The 21177-nt window shown below is 35.7% G+C and overlaps 4 protein-coding genes across 5 annotated transcripts; 2 read left to right on the forward strand and 2 right to left on the reverse strand.

Annotated features, from left to right (window-relative positions):
* Nucleotides 1-4105: 4105 nt before the first annotated feature.
* On the reverse strand, nt 4106-7230 carry LOC125216772 (binding partner of ACD11 1-like). Of its 2 annotated transcripts, XM_048118536.2 has the most exons (5): nt 7071-7230; nt 5431-5534; nt 5252-5327; nt 4991-5071; nt 4106-4920 (listed from the first exon to the last, which is right to left on the reverse strand). In XM_048118536.2, exons 1-5 carry the CDS (start codon nt 7074-7076, stop codon nt 4345-4347), a joined length of 843 nt encoding a protein of 280 aa, XP_047974493.1. In that variant the 5' UTR covers nt 7077-7230; the 3' UTR covers nt 4106-4344. The 2 variants fall into 2 exon arrangements, with proteins under 2 accessions (XP_047974493.1, XP_088922911.1); XM_089066785.1 differs by lacking the exon at nt 7071-7230 and having other exon boundaries at nt 5431-5543.
* A 2560-nt stretch (nt 7231-9790) lies between these two features.
* On the forward strand, nt 9791-14653 carry LOC125214185 (syntaxin-22-like). The gene is made up of 7 exons (XM_048115092.2): nt 9791-10341; nt 11073-11166; nt 11282-11421; nt 12731-12805; nt 13506-13663; nt 13739-13839; nt 14319-14653. Exons 1-7 carry the CDS (start codon nt 10154-10156, stop codon nt 14382-14384), a joined length of 822 nt encoding a protein of 273 aa, XP_047971049.1. The 5' UTR covers nt 9791-10153; the 3' UTR covers nt 14385-14653.
* Nucleotides 14654-16301: 1648 nt separating this feature from the next.
* On the reverse strand, nt 16302-17832 carry LOC125214117 (transcription factor BHLH062-like). Its single transcript, XM_048115007.2, has 4 exons — nt 17677-17832; nt 17530-17587; nt 16950-17077; nt 16302-16749 (listed from the first exon to the last, which is right to left on the reverse strand). The coding sequence occupies exons 3-4, from the start codon at nt 17043-17045 to the stop codon at nt 16387-16389; spliced, it is 459 nt and encodes a 152-aa protein (XP_047970964.1). The 5' UTR covers nt 17046-17077; nt 17530-17587; nt 17677-17832; the 3' UTR covers nt 16302-16386.
* A 784-nt stretch (nt 17833-18616) lies between these two features.
* SAMBA (valine-tRNA ligase) lies at nt 18617-20841 on the forward strand. Its single transcript, XM_048115008.2, has 3 exons — nt 18617-18810; nt 19791-19901; nt 20468-20841. Exons 1-3 carry the CDS (start codon nt 18669-18671, stop codon nt 20527-20529), a joined length of 315 nt encoding a protein of 104 aa, XP_047970965.1. The 5' UTR covers nt 18617-18668; the 3' UTR covers nt 20530-20841.
* Nucleotides 20842-21177: the final 336 nt, after the last annotated feature.

Raw genomic sequence — 21177 nt, forward strand, 5'->3', positions numbered from 1 at the left:
GCAGTTGACCACCCCGACTATTCCCGAGAAAGTTCCAAATCCACCGAGGACGAAAATGCTAATGAGGAAACCAGGACTCGATCAAGCTGCAGAAGGAAAGGAAGAGCTGGAGCAACCAGCGAAGAAGAAAGTGAAAACAAACCGCCCCAGTGTTCCACCACCGTCTGGCTCTCGCGGGAGCCAGCCCCAGAAATGAGCAATTTCCCCAGACCAAGTAAATTTTAGTTTTTGTGTTTCTTTTTCTGTGTTTTATTTCCATGCGTTGCTGTGTTTTATGCTATCTTCTCCCACTTAGCCCAATGCTTGGTCTAAGTGTGAGAAGTTCTATGTTTTCTGTTGGTTTATTCTTCTCCCACTTAGCCCGTTGCTCGGTCTAAGTGTGAGAAGTGAAATTGTTGTTTAATTCTGCATTGAATTCTCTGTTTTCCCCCCTTCACGACGATGGCTTGAGGACAAGCTTGAGTGAAGTGGGAGGGGGAGAGGAATCAATGCAGTGTTATTATGCTTTGAGGAGTTGTAGGTCTAGGATTGTATCGCATGAACTAGTGGATATAATACGGCAGATTCCCTTAGGGAGAGTAATTGAAAATAGGAGGTATTCCAACTTAGAAGCCTGATTCTTTAGTAAGCCGAACCAATCTGAATGAAGCAAGAACGATAGTAAATGCCTTTACTTGCCTAGTTGTGAAGCCCTACTCTAGAGGTGAGTTATAAGCCTGTGATAACACTTAGAGCTAACACATGTCAAAAGTCTGCCACTGAATGCTGAAGGAAAAGAGAAAAGAAAAAAATAATAAAAAAAAGGGAAAGGAGAAAATATATAATCGCAAAAATTTGGAGGTATAAGCTGGACGAAGTCCAGAGGAGGAAATAAAAAAAAAAAAAAAAAAAAAAAAAAAAAAAAAAAAAAAAAAAAAAAAGGGAAAAAATCAAGGAGGTATAAGCTGGACGAAGTCCAGGAAATCAAGGAGGTATAAGCTGGACGAAGTCCAGAAAAAGAAAAAAAAAAAAAAAAAAAGGGGGGGATAGTGACGGAGGATAGAAGGAGAAAATTCTCATAACCCGAGGCTTCAGTGGTTTGGCAATAACTTAAGAGAGAATCGGTCCTAACATCCCTGGTAAGGAATGAGCGATCGAGTGAATCTAACAATTGGGGAAGTAACAGGCTATCTTGACGAGCTGACAGGTTGGCTAGGTAGAGGGGAGAAAAAGGCCTATTTGGAGGAGTGCAGCCTGTTGGATTGATCTTAATCTTGTGGGGACGGTTGCCTAAAAGTTGAAACCAGTTCATGCATATGTGTTTATATGTTTTCATCCTATGTGATTATGTACTCTTTGTTTTAGTGTCTAGCTTTGCCTCAGTTGTGTCTAGGTGTAGGAGTTTTGTCTAGAGTCTGTAGAGTCGGTCAAGGGGATAACCATGCTTGAAATTCGCCTTATTCTTCTTTTCTTCTTGTCTTTATACTTGAGGACAAGTATGGTTTAAGTGTGAGCAGTTTGATAAGGCTAATTTCATGCATTGGTTATGTAGTGAAAAACATCACATTTCTGCTGGATCTAACAAGATTTGTTAAGCCAGGTGTGTGTGTAGCGCTAGATCCAGGAGATGCTGGAGGAGGATATCTAGCGAGGAGCAGGAACGGAATCACGAGGAAAAGCTAGAGGAAGGAAGCCAAAAGCTGAGGGCAATCAAGTCAATCAATACCTCGCTGGGCCCCACCTCGAAGCTTATAAATAAAGGAGTGCGCAACAAGAATGGCAGATCGGTTACACTCCACACACAGTCACGCTCTTAGCACACACACTAGGGATATGGGAAATTTGGGGTGGTTTTCGTTTTCAGGAGTCTCGTATCAGTGCATCACCGTCCCTTGAGGGCGAAGAAACAATTGTTCTTTTAAAATTTCTGTTTGGTACTCTGTTCCGTCTGGAACTTCACGTTTGGAAGTCGAGCTTGTTGTTTTGTTGCTGAATCAGTTTATCCGTTCTGTTTACATTTGATTTGCTTTGATGAAGTTAGATTTCGTGTTGATTATTATGATGCTTGCTATTTCGGAGTGTTTATTTGAGATGCTATCTTGAATTTGTTGCTGAATATCTTAATAGATTCGAGAATCGTGGTATTGAAGTTGTGTTCGGTTGGATTTTTGTTCGGATGCTTGGATCCGGAGTGGATTTAGCATCCGAAGTGTGGATCTGAACAGGGGAGGTGAAATTTGTGCATGAGATTATGGGGATTTTGTTCTGCTTGGTTTGCTTCGTCTAGTAGTGTGATTTCCGTCGTTGTTTCGTTTACCGTTAAAATTATGTTTCCAATCTACATCTGAGTTTGTTTTTCTCGATCTCTGCATTTATTTGTGTTCGTTGAAGAAGATGAAGTCATTTTCAGTTGATGCTTTAGTTAGTTAGGCTGCAGATTCGATTCTGTCCGTACTTACCTTTTTCAGAGTTTGGTCCCCACTTGTTTTAATCTCCTTGGTCTAGAGATGTTCGTAGAAGTCCCAGATCTAGTAGTTGATTTGATTTAGTTCTTATACATAATTCATTTTTTGCCTAGATCTAGCAGTTAGCATAGCATACTTTATTTCCAAATTCACTTAGTTAAATTCCTCAACCCAAAATATGCGTGGCAGCAGCCAACCCAAAAATAGCTTCCAAATCTCTATGCATGTACTATACGAGTCCATCCTTGTGGGATCGATCCCTACTTCCCTGTGCTAGTTTAGTATCTGTGGTTGAGGGTTTTGAAGGATTGTTTGCGTACCAACGACCAGACTTCCAGTCTTGTGAGTCTCTAGACCTTGTGATCTAGTTGATTTACTGGATCTAGGAAGTGTGTAATTAGAAATTGAAAGGATACAGCAAGCAGAAAATCAACTCTTCAATTACCTAATCCATCCCTCACATACATGGATTAGGACCCCACCATCATATTTTATGTTTGTGAGAGGTGGATTAGGAAGAGTATTAGGAAAAGTATTAGGTGATCCTTTCCGGGTAGGAACACCATCAGAAAATGCGTAAGTAAATAAATAAATGTAAAACGTTCTAAAAAAGAAATTGTGTATTTAAATTTTTTCAATAAGAAGACGTATAGTAGCAAATAAATTTAAGCACGATTAAGGGTATGTTTGATAGCCCAGGAAAACCAAGAAAATGACCCATTTCCTAGGCTTTTCCATTGTTTGATACATTTTCACATTTTTTTAAGAAGCCCGCAAAAAAACGAGAGCCCGCACAGGCCCAAGAGTGTATACCAGCTTATCTCTGGAAACTTATCGCTGCTTCAGCCGAGGTTTATTTTTCAATTCATCAAGAAACAAAATTGCTTCCAAAATTAGCCCTCTTTGTCCTAATTTCAAGTCAATCTTCTCTAGTCTTCCATCTTCTCTTCTCTTCTCTTTTTCTCTTTGCTGAATTTCCATCAAATTTACAGCACCAAACCAGGATTATCTTCTCTTCCATCCTCTCTTCTCTTCTACTCTTTGATTTTTGGTCAGATTTACAACACCAAACCTTCGCCTATTCCGTTTTTCACTTTGATTTTGGGTCAGATTTGCAGCACCACTCCATCTTCTCTTCCCTTTTTCTCTCTGAAATTAGGCCAGAGATGCAGCACCACACCACGCGATTTTTAGACATCAGTTTCTTTCTCTTCCTCTTGTTATTGTGCAGCCCTATTCTCTGGAAGATTTATTCACAAAATTGGAGGTTTCTTGCATCGTTGAATAACTCAATTTTCTGTCCATTGGGGGAATTGTGGTAAATTTGTTAAAAATGGGAAAAGATAAGGGCAATTTTGTCTACACAATCCATATCTCATTCTAATCTTGTTAGAGCTAGGGCACATTTGGGGTATCAAACATGTGCTCATTTTTATAAAAAGTTGAAAATCGAGAAAGCTTACCTGAACATTTGGTTTATTTTCTGATCTTGTTTATTTTCTTGGATTTTCCAACTTGCGCTATCAAACATGCCCTAAGCAACTTATGCAAGTCACAACAATTCAAACAATCAATTAAATAAGTCCTAGATGGGGAATCCTTACAAAGAGGGTTAAATTGCACCAAAAATCAACCAACAAATAAATTCCAAGAAGAAAAAATAAACCAACAAATGAATTCAATAATCAACAACTAGTCCATCCACCAACTATTAATGTTTACAGTTTTTGGCTTGATGTATAATATAATACGTAAATCAACAAACAAGATACTGACAAAGTTTCAACATATAAAATGAAGCAACATCATCCTTCAAGGAGATCACCATTTCAACCTATTATCAGAATCAGAAACCAGGTGGTCCAAACAAGGATCTAGAAAGTGATTACGAGGCCGTAAATCAGAGAACCAAACCTTGTACTGGAGCAGGCTTGGAAGGATGCTCTGCTGAATCAGATGCTTTAGGAGACTCTGATAAATGAACCTCAGCAAAGTCATCCACCATTTTCCTTCTCTGCTCATCTTCAACAATCCCAACTTTCTCCTTTGTCTTTTGCCCAACTTCCCCGGCCGCCTTGGTGACTTTGCTGAAAGCCCCGGTTACCCATGTAGTGCCGGTGAGAACATATCTGTTCTTCATAATAGCAGATCCAGCATTGGTGACGGTTTGCTCAGCAGCTGCTAATGCTGATTTTGCTTTCTCAGAAACGTGTAGTTTCTCATCGACTTCCCGCACTTTATCATTCACAATGGAAGTTCCAATCGATATCTTCTCAGTCAGCCCAATCTTTTTGTCAATTGACGAAACTTTGGCACTTGCGGTGGAGGTCAACTGGTGCTTCTCGTCAAAAGATTTTGCTTTGTTAACAGCATCCTTACCTAAGATGAAACCCTTTGCAAGCATGCTGCTCACAACATCCTCTGCCTTTTGCAAGGCAGATTCAGCACCTCCTCCAGTCTTTTTGTCCGATTGCTCCTATTTATGGGAGGTTTAGTTATATAATGTAGTTGCAAAGTACACAGCCTGCAAATGCATTAGTCATTACCTGAGGTTGTGCGCAAGCAGGAGGAAGCTTGTAATCTGGCTCTGGATTAATTTCCACAGTCATGTCTATAATTGTTGCACCCTGATAATAAAGAAAAGATAATAAATAAAAATGGCGTGATTGTGAAAGAACCTATTGGATTAAATTGCTTGTTGCGAAGTTAGTGGTTACTGCTTAGTCTAGAATCTCTAGATAAAACATTAAGGAGACGTAGAGAAAGTACAAAGATCACGAAGAGGGAGAGGGGGGAGAGGAAATAACCGAAAGAAGGATAGCAGTCTCAGCTCCCTGCACATCCTTGAAGGTAACAAATGCAATTTGAGATCGTGCAGTATCACTACATAAGAGTAGGACATTTAAGTCGATATGAGCACTTGTCTACCACATTTGAACAGTGCATGCATAGAGGATATGAAATCACAAGATTAAATTAATGTAACCTTCGCATCTCGACATATTCAATATCGCCTGAAAATGAAAAGAACTCTTGAACATCACGCTCTGATGCTCCCAGAGAAAGATTGCTGACCTTGACGGTTTTTATCTGGGGCATTAAAAAAAGTCAACCATATTAGTGAAATTGTTTAAGAGATACGCGTGATCTTCAGACTGCAGGATAGTATTCCATAATACCCACGAGCTGACCATCCAAATATTCTTTTTATAAATATTAATCATCAATGGCTTATAAACCAGTGGCCACATGGTCTTTCGACATTGACATAAACTTATTTGAGCAGTTCATTGTGGATTATACATGAATGTGTGGTCAATAATTTTAAAAACTGTTTACCTACTCAGAGTTCATGGAATACTTTACTCCCAGTATCTTTGTGACAGGAAGCAATAGTTTTTATATACTACTACTAACCATCTTCAGCAGATGACAAACAACAGTAACAAGTAGTAATACAAAAAATAGTACTCCATATGCATTACATCTACGGAACTAACTGAAAATCCAAAAACATTTATGAGCTATTGTCAGTTTTTTTAAACTCTTGAGTGGTAAATTTTGTCCTGGGTCCCCTATAGAAGTACAGAGCATTCTTATGGCACTAGTTTGTATAAAGCAAAACCTACAGCATGGAAACATAGTTCAAAACTTTAGTGTATTTCTTTAGCATTCTTATGAATGCATTAATGTATCTTGTGCAATATATTGTTCTTAATTTTAATTCAGCTTACATGATTGTTTCTACCACATTAACATAATTGGTGCCTGTCGTGAATAGTACTCTAGTAATATAATTTTCAATGCTATTGTGAAGCAAATCTTACATTTGCACAAGTGAGCAACCCAAAATTGACACACTGGGAGATAAAATTAGAGGATATGTTCAACTGTTGGATATCAACTAAAACCAAAACTATAATTAGTCATGATTCTCAATAATCCTTCACTGCACAAGGTACGAGAAAAAATACTAGAACATATGCCTTTAGCAAGTTGTCTAAAATCTAAATGAATATTTAACCAAGGCTGGTATGGAGGCAAGACCAGAACGAGCACTAGTCTCTGAATGTAATTCAGAATCTAAACATTTCTCTGCTAGAGTATCCATCCCTGAAAAAAGTAATTGGACATTCATGTTCATCAAACCCTAAAAGGAGCATCTGACGTCCAATAAAGAGTGTTTTCCTTGCTTGTCTGCCCTATACAACTATGGCTATGTACAAATGTCAAAAAGGATATAGAAAAGGGAACCTAGCCAATAAAGGGCAATTCACCACAATAATTAGTCCATTTGAGCCAAATGACGGCCGCATCAGTTCCCTAGGGGGACGAAGTTACTATCACCAGATCCAGCCATATCAAGTTACTTAAAATGAATCTAAAATACAACCGCAATCACAGCAAATTCATCCAAATCCAATCGCAATAACATAAAATGAGTTTCACTGAACACCTCACTCATATCAGCACCTGATTTACATACCGCACCGAAACCAGAAACAACTTATTGGACAGATAAACTGATTCTACAAACAATCCAGCATAAATAACCACATACCACGAAATGCAAGCAGCTATTCAGAAACAGAAAAATAGCAAGAGAAGGCTGATGCGCGAACTCACCGACATAGTGGTAGTGGTGGTGGAAGAGAGAAATAGTAGATGAAAGGAAGAAATGAGAAGAAAAACGTGGAAGTTGAGTAGAAAAGTTTAGAGTCGACGGAAGCTGAATTGAATTGGAAATTAAAATTTGGCTGTTTCTTTCTTCTCTCTACATTTGCGTGGGGCTGCCTGCCTTTTATTATTGGTTCGAACGCCAATAGGATTATTTTAAATAAAATCTGAATATAAAAAATCGTCAAATCCGAATATATTTTTTTTAATTCGCCAAAATGTGCGTATCCATCCACATGCACGTCTTCATCTACATTGTTATGCGTTCTACATGTTTAATTGCCCCCACGGCCTTGCCTTTAATTTGTTCTCATATTTATGGGGGACTATTATTTATTCATTTGGTGTAATTGTATATAGGATTAGTTTAATTTACTTGATTTTGTATTATTTACTGCCTTAATTAGTACTCCCTCTGTCCACAAATAGGAGTTCCATTTTTTTCATTTTGGTCCGTCCACAAATAAAAGTCCCGATTCATATTTATTATAAATGGTAAATAAGCCTCATATTCCATTGACATATTATATAAATTAATATATACAAGTGAGACTCATATTCCACTAACTATCTCCTACCTAATTTTCTTAACAATTCTTAAAATCTGTGCTGAAATGAAATGAAACTTCTAATTCGTTAACGGAGGAAGTATACTAATATAAAAACATAATAGTAAGCGTAGTGTTAAAAGCAATAAGAGGAATAATTTTTCACGGGTTCAGATATGAGAGTGCGGAGTGCCAATTCGATGAAACTCGTCGATTTTAATTGCATTTGTAATGTAGTCGGCTAGTGGTGACATGATCGTATTACTTGTATACTACCCATTGCATTACTCTCTAGAGACAGATACATGCACGGGTGAGAAATATGAAGTGTGTATGAGTTGGTCAAACAATAAAGTGGTATACAAATAAAAAAATTTAGAATCGAATCAATTACAACGGAATCTTTAAATCTAGATATTTTAAATGATAAAATAAAACTAATATGGGTCACATGATTTCAAAATCCAAAGGTAATAGATCAAATTAAAAATAATGAATTTGAATAAAAATGTTAATTCTGTATTTTAACATGAGATTTTATACTTTTCTTATTTTTAGTTGTATCTATATAATATAATATAAAATGAGAGTTTTGAAGATAATAATAAAAATGCCACTATAATTTTTAATAACATAAGCAATAAAATTATTTTTTTTAGTTTTGTAATAATTAAGAGAAGTGGAAGTGACAAGGTTCTAAAAGATAAATTAAATATTCACTTCATATATTTACTGTGGGAATTGAAAAGATTTTGGAAGAGGAAAAATTTAAAGATAAATTGAATACCCACTTCATATAATTTGAGGAAAATGAAAAGATTTTATTGAATACCCAATTTCTGGACAGTGGTTGAAGGTCTCCTCTCTAACGGGCCGCTGTGTACCCTGATTGAACCCCCCCACAAACTGTCGGGCCGGGGTGTGGGGGCGGCCAGGGTGACCGCATCACCTTTTTTGCTGCAAGGAAAATGAAAAGATTTTAAAAGAGGAAAAAGTGAAAAGATTTTGCAAATAAACAAAACCTTTTAGGACTAGATATGGAGTATTTCATTTTGGTGCCAACTAAGCACTTATGGATTTACATAAGAGTGAACTACACAAATAGTCTTTGTACTATGAGTTTATTTCATTGATTTTAAAAATATCATTCTTGATCCCTGAATTTTGCTATAATCACGCTGGATGTACTTTTTCACTATTCGTGATGATTTTTGGGCGAAAATACCCTCCAAAACAATTTTATGACGGGAAGGCAATTTTGTCTATTCACACAAATGGGATATCTGGATAATTGGGTATAATATTTTTTTGTTATTTCTCTCTGATAATAGGTTTGATATTATAATTTAATTGTCTAAAATGATATTTTTTACTTCACATTTTCAATCACTTTATGTTATATCCTCTTTTGCTTTTTTTTAAAAAAAAAAAAAACTTTTAGAAAGTAAAAAATAAAATAAAATATTGAGTACTAAGTAATCATAAAAATGCTATTTTGGTAAAAAGCAACACTCTCTTTTACTTTCTTTTCTTTTATATCTCTATTACTTTATTCACCATTCACTTTATACACTATTTTTAATCTGGATATCCAAAAAAAATATTTCTATTAACAAGAAACGGAGGGCGTACAACGGAAGATTAACAAAGTTTAATAGTGAATCAGCCTCCAAGTTACCCAATTCACAAAACAAAATTCCACATAACCAAATCCAAACAATAAACAAAATGCATTGATAGAATCCAATTTGCTTACACAAAATCCAATTAGTGAAAACCAATCTTAGGCATAGAAACCCAAACCAATTTGCTAAAGTCCAGTTGGGTTCATGAATCATGACACTTTTTGCCTTTCGGGTTGGCCATCACACAACATCATCGAAAAGTCATCACCTTCATATAAAGTTTTCATTTCTCAAGGGTTAAAAAACATTTAAACATGAAACTACTATAGTTAATTAGGAGTAGTGTTTTTTTGAATTTGAAATCGAAATGTCTTTTCTCAATTATATTTATTTATCCGCGCGAGAGTGACCCGCTGCCAACTATTCTCCATGATCCACGTGTCAACCACAAAGGAAAGCCTGCGTCCCACCACATGATGCAAATTGCAAATCATTCTGTCGTTGCCTCTCTCTCTCTCTTCTTCTCCCGCAATTTCATTTGATAATTGCAAAGGAGAGCCAGCCAAACTTTCTTTTTTCTTCCTTCCGCAATCTCTTCATATTCTCCCCTAAAATCCCGCTTCTCTACGTTTCTCCAACAATTGCAGAGTTTCCCTGCCAAATTCCCCAAACCCTGCCCCTAGGGTTTTGTTTTGTTCCTCAAAAGCCCTGAATTTTGGGAAAAAGTCATCGATAATCCTCTGTTATCTAGGGCTACAGTGAGAGGATTGAGGATTCTCGTACGCGGCTTTGGTTATACTGTCCAGGAGTGACGTACAGTTTCAATTGCTGCAAGAATTATAAATAAGGGAGGGGAAAGATGAGTTTTCAAGATCTGGAAGCGGGTCGTGGAAACGGATTGCGAAGGGGGTACGCCAATGGCAAGCAGGACCCGACGCAGGCGGTCGCTTCTGGAATTTTTCAGATCAACACGGCAGTTTCCACATTCCAGCGCCTGGTTAATACCCTCGGAACCCCCAAGGACACACCGGATCTCCGTGAAAAGCTGTTCGTTTTTATTTTCTTTTTCTGTATCGAAATTCGGAGAGTTCACACAAGTTTGTATTGTGATTAGTGCTCGTATTTGAATTTCTGAGATTGAGCTGTCGTTGGTTGACTATCTATTAGAATTAGGCATATTTAGTTGCAAATCCAATCATGAAATTGGGAAAAAGTAGATTCAACATGTTTGATTGTGAGCCAATAAATTCAATTTCTAAATTCTAAGTAATGGACTATTAGAAGAGTATGCTGTAATTAGCATGATAATTAGATAGGAATCCAACACATTTCAACTGCCCCCTCAACTGGCCTGTTGCCTTGATCATTTCTTAACTGACAAGATGATTTTACCTCCAATCCAAGTAATTTCTTCTGAAGCCTCTGGGAATGTTTTGTATTGCTGGGTGCTTCTGTCAGATATTTTGGTAAATCACATTTTGGGGAATGTGATGCATGTTTGGTTATCTTTTGGTAATGATTGTAAATAATTTTGGGGAGTAGATATGCGTTAAAGAGGGAGGTGTATATATATTTTTCTTTCTTTTGAAAATGAGATGAATAAAACTTAAGACTCCCTTCATTTAGGTTAATCCTTTATCGTCTGGTCTTCCAAAAGTTAAAAGTTGTGTAAGGAAGCTATTTACCCTGAAGATACCACATGCATTATTTATCTATCCTTGCATTGTGATTCAATATTCTGTATTTTTGGGTGTTCTTATGCTTGTACTCGAATGCAGGCGCAAAACTCGTCTACATATTGGGCAGCTGGTGAAGGATACCTCAGATAAACTTAAACAAGCTAGTGAACAAGACCATCATGTTGAAGCCAGTGTAAGCTTCTTCCTTTGTCTTAACTGTCGATTTGGCAGAGTTTGGATCTTTGTATCTCATCGCTTGTGTTACTTGTCACCTTCATAATTGCCAATTTCCATTCTTCTACCCGCAGGCAAGCAAGAAAATCACGGATGCAAAACTTGCAAAAGACTTTCAAGCAGTACTGAAGGAGTTTCAGAAGGCGCAGCGGCTTGCAGCGGAGAGAGAAACTGCTTATACTCCCTTTATTTCTCAATCAGATCTTCCTTCTAGGTAATATATGATTCTTTTAATAGAACTTGGTCCTTATTTTGGCGTTGATTTTCTAAAGTTAGACATGATTTGTCGATAATTAAGCCTGTTTCTGTTGGAGATTCATTATAACTTGCCAGCCATATCGAATAAACCAAGAAAATTCTGGATAACAATTCATAAAATAACAAGCATTAAACACTACTTCTATTGCCAGGTAGCTAACTTAGCTGACCTATAACATTACTTTGGTTACATTTATCTTTGTCTAAACATATAGTACAGTACTTTGCTGTCTATATCAGGGCTAGGATTGTTGTGCTCTATTGTAGGCATTTTTCTGAAGTCAGGGTATGTCATTCCTCTGCCAGAATAAATGATTGAAGATCCTTTTTATGGAAAACACAATCAGGGATTGTGACTATGAGAAAACTTGCTCACAAAAATTAAGCACGGAAAATTTGGCTGCTTCTACAACCTCATATACGTTAATACCACTCTAAAACTAGAGCTTTATGTGAGGAATCTAATAACTAGAGTAGAGATTAATGAAATGAGGATGAGAACATTTGTCACCCATGATTTTAGACTTGAGGTCTAGGGTTTACTGCGACTCAAGGATGGCTACCTGCCAAGTGTCGGAGGAGAATATGTCGAAAGGAACAATTAAAGATGATGAGCCAAGATCTGTTTAGCAGAGAGGACACGCAAATCAAAATAAATGAGATGCGAGTTTCAGTGAGTAAGAGTCGGAAACCAACATGGGGATGAGAAAAAGGACCATGGTCCCAGTTAAGGGGAGCACGACCACACTGAGCTGATAATGAGCTACAAAAAGGAGATGTGATGCGAGGTTGTTTGAAGCATCATCTCGGTGACTTTCACGAGTAATGTTTCTGTCAGATCCTAGAGAAACGAAAGAAGCATTGAGAGACAAGACAACAGCTGAGAAGGGAAAGCACAAGACCAAGAAGAATTATCCGAACACCAAATAAAACCCAAAAGTTTTTCGATGATGGGAATCCATGTAAAAGAATATGCAAATCTACTGACATTAATAAATTGATAGTTCATTGATAGTTAGCTGACTTAGTTTTGTATAAATAGGCTTGTATATGTAAAATGTAAGTAAGGTAAAACTCGCTGTCCCTCTCTTGTAGATAATTGTCATTGTCTTTCCATTGCTTGTAACTGTAGTTTCTTTATGTTAGTAGTTCATTGTATCATAGATACTTTGTGTCTTATACACGCTGAAAGTATCATTGTGGTGTAGTAGTTAGTTCAACAGTTCTATCTGTGGCCTATCTTTTGAAATTACTATCTCCTGCAGCTACTCAGCTAGTGATATGGGCGTAGGAGCAGATAAGACAGCAGAACAACGATCTCAGCTTTTGGAATCTAGAAGGTATGCCTAAAAACTATTTTAATTATGATCACTTCTCTATGTTGATGAAAACAATATTCATAAAAAAAGGTCGATGAAAATGAAAACAATAGGACATAGTTATGTACTTATTTTTATATTATATTTATGTTATTACTTTTTAATGTTCAATGAAGACCAAACTTTTTTATATTCATTGCATGTACATCACATTTACATCTTTTTCTAGTTAGCATTTGCCTTTCAGAATGTGTGGCATGCACAAAGTTTGTAATATAGTACTACTTCTACTATTTAATGTCTCAGTCTTAATGTGATTGCTGATGAATACATTTACCTGGTGAAACAACCTGGATTCTCTTAACCAATGTTTATCTTCTATTTTAATGTTACTTTTCCCTTTATAGTCTCCTAAAAAGCATCCTCTTTTGTCAAAAGACAGCCCACTTAATATATCTGAAACCTCTGCTGAGGACACATGTATCTTGTCCACACCTCTTTTTTGTTGAGTTGACCCTCACAATCCTTTAGTCTGCTTTATTTGTCCTTTTCCTGTTTCCATCTTTCTACACTTCTAAAGTTTGTTTTACCTGCCAGAATTTTTTGCAGTGGAGATTTTGAATGTATAGCAACACTCACATCACCCCTTTTGTTGGAACTTGTGCTCAGATCCCATTTTTCATAAGTTATGTTTGCTCATTTCTTACTGGTTAACTCTCAGGCAGGAGGTTGTGCTATTGGACAATGAGATTTCGTTCAATGAGGCCATCATAGAGGAAAGAGAACAAGGAATAGAAGAAATACAACACCAAATTGGTGAAGTAAATGAGATTTTCAAAGACCTTGCGGTACTTGTTCACGAACAAGGAACTATGATAGGCAAGTAATTTGCTTGGTATTAACATTGCTTTTCTCATTTAACAGACCTAGCATAAGAATTTTTTCTATATGTAGATGATATTGGCTCCCACATTGAGGGTGCTCACGCGGCCACTGGACAAGGAAAATCCCAACTTCTCAAAGCAGCTAAGATGCAGAAATCAAATTCATCCCTGGTGAGTTTTTGTGTACAATGAAGTTTTATGTAGATCTTGAGCCTGGTATATAAATGGTAAAGATGGTACATAACTGTCACCAAAAAGTTGACTTTGAGTAACTTGTGTCCAAAAAAAACATGGAGCTTTAAAAGCACTAAAATGTTTATTTTCACCCCTTGGAATGGAATAGTCGTGGATCGAAGGGTGCACCACTTGCTCTGCCATGTACAGTTGCAGATGAATTAGAATGAAACATGCTATAGTTTTTTGTTGTTCCCAGGCTAGATTATATTTCAGTTAACATTCCACTGTTTCCATTTCCCATATTTATGTGGCAATATTTTCACCTGCTTTTAATTCTGATAGAATGGTGAGCTTTGGTTAAATTACACTGTTAGTTTAAAGGTTCCTGATAGTCTTTTGATGTTTTGTATAGGCCTTCATGTTATTCATTGCAGTGTCGAGATATTTTAAGCATTGTCTTGTCCATTTTGCAGACTTGCTTACTGCTGGTGATATTCGGCATCGTGCTTCTCATAGTGGTGATAGTACTTATGGCTTGATTGTGATCGCCTAAAATTATGAGAATCGAGAGAAATGGTTAAAGTATTGTTTGTTGATTGTTTATGTTTAAAGCATTTTTGCTATGTCTGCAAGGTGTTGTGTCTCATCTCGAGGTGGGTTTTTGACAAAGTTTACACTGGTTGAATACTGATTTGGTTGTGGTTTGCTATTGTTTTGTTTCTTGTAAATTCTTTTGGTTCTACAGTTCTATTCTGTTGGATTTGATCACAATCTTCAAATTCATTAAAGGTCAATTGTCATGCTCTAACCCGCGACATGTCAATTCTTAGTTTTTAGTATAGTATTTATTTTATATTTTTAATTAAATTGAAATATCAAATTTCATTGTAAAAATATTTAAGTTTAAGAGTGAACTACAAAATTGGTCTCTACGTATGACAAGTCGAACGCTAGAGGTACCCATGTTTAAAAAAATGCATTGTAAGCCTCTATGTATGTATAATATCATTTCATACCATTTTTTACTATTTTGAGTCTTTTATACCTTTTTCCTTTCACTTTAAATCTAAATGTAATTCCAAGGATGTTTTAGTCTTTTTCATTTTTATTACTCCCTCCGTTCCCTCATAGTTGAGGCGGAACTTTTCGGCACAGAGTTTAAGAAATGAATAGTGAATGTGTTAAATAAATAGATAAAAAAGTAAGAAAGAGAAAAAGGTGAAGAGAATAAAGTAAAAAGTGAATAAAGTAAGAGAGAGTAAAGTAAGAAAGAGAAATAAGTTACTATATATGGAAATCACTCAACTATCGGGGAACTTCCCGAAATGGAAAAATGACTCAACTATGAAGGAACGGAGGGAGTACTATGTACTATGTTTATTTTTTATTTAAATATTATTTTCATTTTATCCACAAATATGTAAATTTAAATAATTTATGTTTAACTAAATTGATAAATTTAAATATTATTTTCATTTAATCCACAAATATTGTAAATTTAATTAAATTGATAAGTTAAAATACTTATCAAACTAAGATAAAAACATAAATCATTCTTATTATAACTATTAAAAAGAAGTAAAATATTTTAGTTAAACTAAAATAAATCCTAATTTTTCAATTAGGTTAAAATTAAAATTAAATAGAAGATGTTTAACTAAAATATCAAACATAAATCCTAATATTAGGACAATCCATGTGTTTAACTAAAATAAAAAACATACATTATTTAAATTTAACAATCTAATTAAATTTATAATATTTATGGATTAAATGAAAATAATATTTTAATATAAAATAAACATAGTACATAGTACTCCTTCCGTTCCTTCATAGTTGAGGCGGAACTTTTCGGCACGAATTTTAAGAAATGAATGTTGAGTGTGTTAAATAAATAGATAAAAAGTAAGAAAGAGAAAAAGGTAGAGATAATAAAGTAAAAAGTGAATAAAGTAGGAGAGAGTAAAGTAAGAAAGAGGAAAAAGTTACTATATATGGAAATGACTCAACTATGAGGGAACTTCCTGAAATGGAAAAATGACTTAACTATGAAGGAACGGAGGGAGTAATACAAATGAAAAAGACTAAAACAGCATTGGAATTACATTTAGGGTTCGATTGGTAGGTTTTGTAGGCTTTTATTAAGTTTTCCCAAATTTGACTTTTTTTATTAGTAAACTAGATTAGCACAGCTTGATTGCTGTTTGGTAGAAATATTATGTTAGTTAATACATTGTTTGGTAGAAATTTGACTGCAATTTGCAAAAATGATATCATACACAGTGTTGCCAATTATACCCTTGGTTTTTCACCCGAAATGACTCCATAGCCCTCCTTCGTCCTTGCGTATCTTCAACATGGCGCGGAGATCTTTCTGGTTTGGTGCCATCTCCTTCCCAATTTCAGCATATAAACAGATGCTAACCAATATACAAAGAAAATCGAATTCTAACTCAAACATCAAAATGCTCCATTTGATCCTCATTTCAGCACTAAAGCTGCTTGACTAACTCTCTACATATTTAACCATTCCATTCTACACTACTTGGTGAGAATATGAGAAGGCCAAGAATCAGACGACGAAGGGTAACGTGCTCGCGGTTTGCTCACACCAGAGGGAACCTTAGGCCCATCCATACCTGGGAAGGAGTTACCGAAGCCTTGGAGTTGTGGCTCGTGATGCAATGGCACGACCAGCACAGGACCAATGACAGGGGCTGCCGCCTCTGAGGCATGCCCGATGAGTGGCATTGCAACATGGCCTTCGGGTAACTGTGCTGTCGATGGTTGAGAAACATGTGCGTTTGAACAGATAGCCCTCTCGTCTATTTCTCTCTTCAGCCCCTTCACTTGAGCATCTAAACCAGAAGCTTCCTCGACGGGGTCATTCTTCTCAGCTGTGATCTGACACCACAGTTCACACACCAAGATTGCTCAGGCAATATTCCAAGAATTGAAAGACACCAAATTTTGTGAATCAGTTTGATTAACAAAGTAGGAAACACAATTCTAAGAATGTGAATCAGTCATGTTTATTTAAGTAACAAAGAGGGAACACAAACAAATAAGGATTCATCTCAAAAATGCATCAGTCAGGATCTTACATAATTATATTCCGATAAGAGAGTTGCATTCTCCTTTTTCAGGCTGTCCATCTGAGTAACCAATTCGCCGAGGAGACGGGTCATCTCTCTCAGCATAGATGCCTTGCCGTTGTTCTGATGATCCACATCTGAATTGCATTCATAACAATAACAATCTTCAAACTAACATCACACAAACTGTGATTCAAACTGAAATTGAGGTTCATACAAACTCTGAATCCGCAGATGGAGAAGCACCAGTAAGAAAGTGAGTACATAAACAACACAGCCACTTGCAGATCATGAGAACCAACATATCAACACAGAGTTTCATACGCAACACAACCAATGAATTACCCTTTCCAAATAAAACATCGGACACCCCTACATCCAACTTCAGCAAAATAACGGCGAGTACAATATCACGTCCAAATTAAGTACAAATCAACAACTACAAGGCCAGATATCAAACTCATTTTCAAACACCACAGATTTTTAGATAGCAAGTAAATCAATTTCTACTCAGATCTGAATAATGTATTACTCCCAAAAATTTGAAATTAAAACTGGGGACAAATAAGCAATTCCGGTTAAGGCTTACCTTCGGTGGTCGGATCGCTCAAATTACAGCCGCGAAGGAGGAGCTCGTGCTGCAAAATCTGTGTTTGTTGAGATCGGAAATTAGAAGGGGTAAATTGGGGATAAAAAACAACAACATCGAATCGGTCAATCTGAGAAAACGTAATACCTCAAAATTTCTGGTATAAGGATTTGCTGGAGCCGCTGATAATTTTGCCAAAATTGGTGAGATCCGAGAAATTACTACCGGGTTCTGAGATTACAGCGTCTGCTACCAAACAGGGGAGAAGGTGAGTTGTTGACCAAGTACGTGGATTTTTATGAGCTATTACGAGATTGTAATGCCTACCAATCATACCCTTAGGTTAAAGGTGAGGGGAAAAGGGTATAAAAGATTCAAAATAGTGAAAAAGGGTCTTAAATGTTATTATACTCATACGTAGAGGTTTACAATACATTTTTTTAAACATGGGTACCTAGAGCATTCGACTTGTCATACGTAGATGCCAATTTTGTAGTTCACTCTAAATTTAATTACGAAATAGTTATAGGAGTAATTCAAACCTTAAGATATTACTACATCATTGAAAATTGAAACTTACAGGCAAAAAACCCTTAAAATTATGAAAAATACATTATGAAAAGTTGCGACATTGAATATAAAAATTAAATTCATTTGTGAACCGAATTCATTGAAGTGAATATATATGAAAATTGGCTAAAATAAGTAGTGGGTTTTAACAACCTTCGGCTTCCCGAAAAACAAAGACCACTGAGCTATATTTCTCCATTTGAATCAGTTTGGAGCACAAATTAAACAAAGATTAGGCTAAGAAACAAAAATTCTTATCTTATAAACAGTGCTTAAACCTTAAAAAGTAGGGAAAATTGTGTTCAATAGTCATTTTGAGCATTTGTTTTCAATTTTTAGGGTCTCTAAATTCATATTAGGGTTATACTATTAATACTTTTATTGTAGTAACTTAATAACCAAAAATTGATACTTTCTCCATTCAAAATTAACGGTTTCCTTTTCAATTTTAAATTATTAACAATTACTCCATTAATTCTTTTATATTTTTAATAATATAACTCACAATTTATTCTTACTCTGCTCCACAATTAATTTGAAAATAGAGAGAATTTGGGGAAAGTGAAAACATGAGTTTGTCGGCGGCAGGGGCGACGGCAGCATTCTCATCAACGACGGATGATGGTCATCCTTTACATCATGAATTGGCGTTGGCGGTGGCCGACGATACTGCAATCTCCATTCAAGATCGCAAGGACCAGACCCTTCTTGGTCAGTTTTTTTTTTTCTCTTAAATACTTACTTGTAATTCTCTCTATAACTTGAATGGTTGTCAAAATTGAGTAAATATGTGTGGTGGCAGTGTTGAAGGGAAATTGAAATTGTTAAAGAATTAAGTCATGTAAACAATATTAGGTTGCTTGATTGGATAAACTTTTTTAAAGGTAAAATTGATTATAAATGAAACTAATTTAAACATAACGCATACTAATTGATTAAATTTCGTTAGCCACTTCTCTGATTGATGTATCCTTCAAGTGGTGACTAAGATATGGAGTTGTTTTAGAATTTTGGCTTTATGCAAACATGTTGAACTAAGATATTGAGTTGGTTATTCGGATTCATAAGTTAAATCAGTGGATTTGAATTTCTATCTATTGAATTAAAGTTGATTGCTTTAAGTATGGAGGTTCTAAGTATAAAGTTGATTGTTCAAAAGCTGAAATTTAGTTTTCTGCTGGTAATACAACTATAACATGTTATTACTAATAACAGCTCCATTATGTGTTTAGCTATTATTATGACAAAAAAGAAGAAATCATTAATGAATAAGATGATGGTTTTTTTTTTTTTCCCTGGCCAGGCATCTGAGTTCCTAATTATAGACTGTAAGCCCCTCCCAGCTTTGCCACCGACGGTCTTACCCTGATTCTAAGGATATGCCATTCTAGAGTGTTGCTTGATAGATATATCTTTTGCTGTCATAAAAATGTCATGGAAGAAGCTACAAATATAATTGGTTGAATGCCTTCATCCTTTTCCTTGGAATTATTAGATATTAAAAAGTGCATAATATGGACCTATATTCAGGCAAGAGTAATGTTTGTCCTGTTAAATAAAACTGTGCAAGTTTTTGCCTAATCAAATTCTCATATCAGAAAACAGATATATATTGTAATGCTTCAATTTTATTGCATGCCTCTGACCTTAAACCAAAAAGGCTAGTATGAAAATTTACCTCTTTTCTGCAGCACTCAAGACTGAGTTGATGGGGAAACTCGATAAAGAGGTTAAATCTCTAGATGATGATAGCTGGATGTTCGACGGACCTCGATCACGTATTAATTTGATTTCCCGACCAGGTAAATCACTAAATTGGCACATTTACAAAATATGGCTCTTGATGAAACACACATGCATATGCATTTGTTGGTACATTTTTGTCAGGAACCCGAAAAAAATTAGAAAATTGATATGTCTATTGCTTGATTTAAGAGAATGAGAATAGCTCTGCTACATCAGTTTTATTTAAGAATATAGTATGTTATAACTTTGACTAAGTCCAATTTTATAGTGAAAAATGCATCTACAAGGATGAGGGATAGGAGAATGAGAACTATGCAATTCTCATGTTTATGATTCTTGCTACTTTATTGTATGATTATGATGCTAAGTTAACCTTATTTATTAAAGCAATACATACTAGTCCTAAGTAAAACTCCCTAAATATACTGAACTTATTATCATATGTATAACTTATGCAATTTTATATGGATATCTATTGCCCTACTTTTCTATTGAAGTACACTTTATAAACTACTCAAGCTCTGAGCTAAAACCTCTTATATTGATTTCATATAAGCCTATGCTACACAAATCTTCATATTTCATCAACTGTTATTCTATAAATATTAAAAACGAATTACAGGTGTTCTTCGCCACGGGCACAAAAAATTGTCAGCAAGTCATGACATAGCTCCACTAAAATGATGAAGATACCCTCAAAGCTTCTACTTAAGTTGCTGATATCTTTTCGACTGGGAAGTGAGCCACACCAAGACTATGACATGTTATTCTTTCTGTTCATCTGAGCTGATTCTCCATGCGACTGAAGATATTTTGAAAGAAAAGCATATACCTTAGGAAAACCAGTGTAATACTCCACTATGGTATATGTAATATGTTTGTGATTCAAGATCATGATTAAGGGCTTATGATTCATGATTCAGTTTCCCAGTTGTATACTTTGTGAGAACATGTAAGTTTATGTAACATGAATTGAGGTCTTATGATTTACTACTACTCCTAGTTAGTGTTATGCAATATGGTAATTTCTAATTGTAATGAGAAATTCGAAATTAAAAAAAAAACAATATTAATACTACAACTTTCACGAGTGGAGGATGATGATGCACGCCAAATCATGTGAACCTTTTTTAAGAAAATAAATTTCTGGTACATTGTTTACGTACGTTGTTCCTTTTTCAGATCACGACCTGAATCTATATCCTCCATATATTGATTTACAGTTTGCATATTGCCCACCATCGAGGATGACCATCATGAACACCACCACCATTCTGGAGAATCAAAAAAATTCAGATGGCAGATTCCCACATGAACTTTATGACGCTTCGT

This window comes from Salvia hispanica, chromosome 3, assembly GCF_029641045.1.
Source record: "Salvia hispanica isolate PSC_SH4W2 chromosome 3, Shi_PSC_v1, whole genome shotgun sequence".
NCBI classification, from domain to species: Eukaryota; Viridiplantae; Streptophyta; class Magnoliopsida; order Lamiales; family Lamiaceae; genus Salvia; species Salvia hispanica.

Bases quoted from the DNA above. Each gene is read 5' to 3' on its own strand.
- LOC125214185 (XM_048115092.2), top strand. From the start codon at position 10,154: ATGAGTTTTCAAGATCTGGAAGCGGGTCGTGGAAACGGATTGCGAAGG. The intron at 10,342-11,072 runs GTTCGTTTTTAT...ACTCGAATGCAG, and splicing joins CCGGATCTCCGTGAAAAGCT to GCGCAAAACTCGTCTACATA. The intron at 12,806-13,505 runs GTATGCCTAAAA...GTTAACTCTCAG, and splicing joins CAGCTTTTGGAATCTAGAAG to GCAGGAGGTTGTGCTATTGG.
- LOC125216772 (XM_089066785.1), bottom strand. From the start codon at position 5,543: ATGCCCCAGATAAAAACCGTCAAGGTCAGCAATCTTTCTCTGGGAGCA. The intron at 5,072-5,251 runs GTTATTTCCTCT...CTTTATTATCAG, and splicing joins AGACTGCTATCCTTCTTTCG to GGTGCAACAATTATAGACAT. The intron at 4,921-4,990 runs GTAATGACTAAT...TCCCATAAATAG, and splicing joins CTGCTTGCGCACAACCTCAG to GAGCAATCGGACAAAAAGAC.
- SAMBA (XM_048115008.2), top strand. From the start codon at position 18,669: ATGAGTTTGTCGGCGGCAGGGGCGACGGCAGCATTCTCATCAACGACG. The intron at 18,811-19,790 runs GTCAGTTTTTTT...TCTTTTCTGCAG, and splicing joins CAAGGACCAGACCCTTCTTG to CACTCAAGACTGAGTTGATG. The intron at 19,902-20,467 runs GTAAATCACTAA...AACGAATTACAG, and splicing joins TAATTTGATTTCCCGACCAG to GTGTTCTTCGCCACGGGCAC.
- LOC125214117 (XM_048115007.2), bottom strand. From the start codon at position 17,045: ATGCTGAGAGAGATGACCCGTCTCCTCGGCGAATTGGTTACTCAGATG. The intron at 16,750-16,949 runs GTAAGATCCTGA...CTGTGGTGTCAG, and splicing joins TCTTATCGGAATATAATTAT to ATCACAGCTGAGAAGAATGA.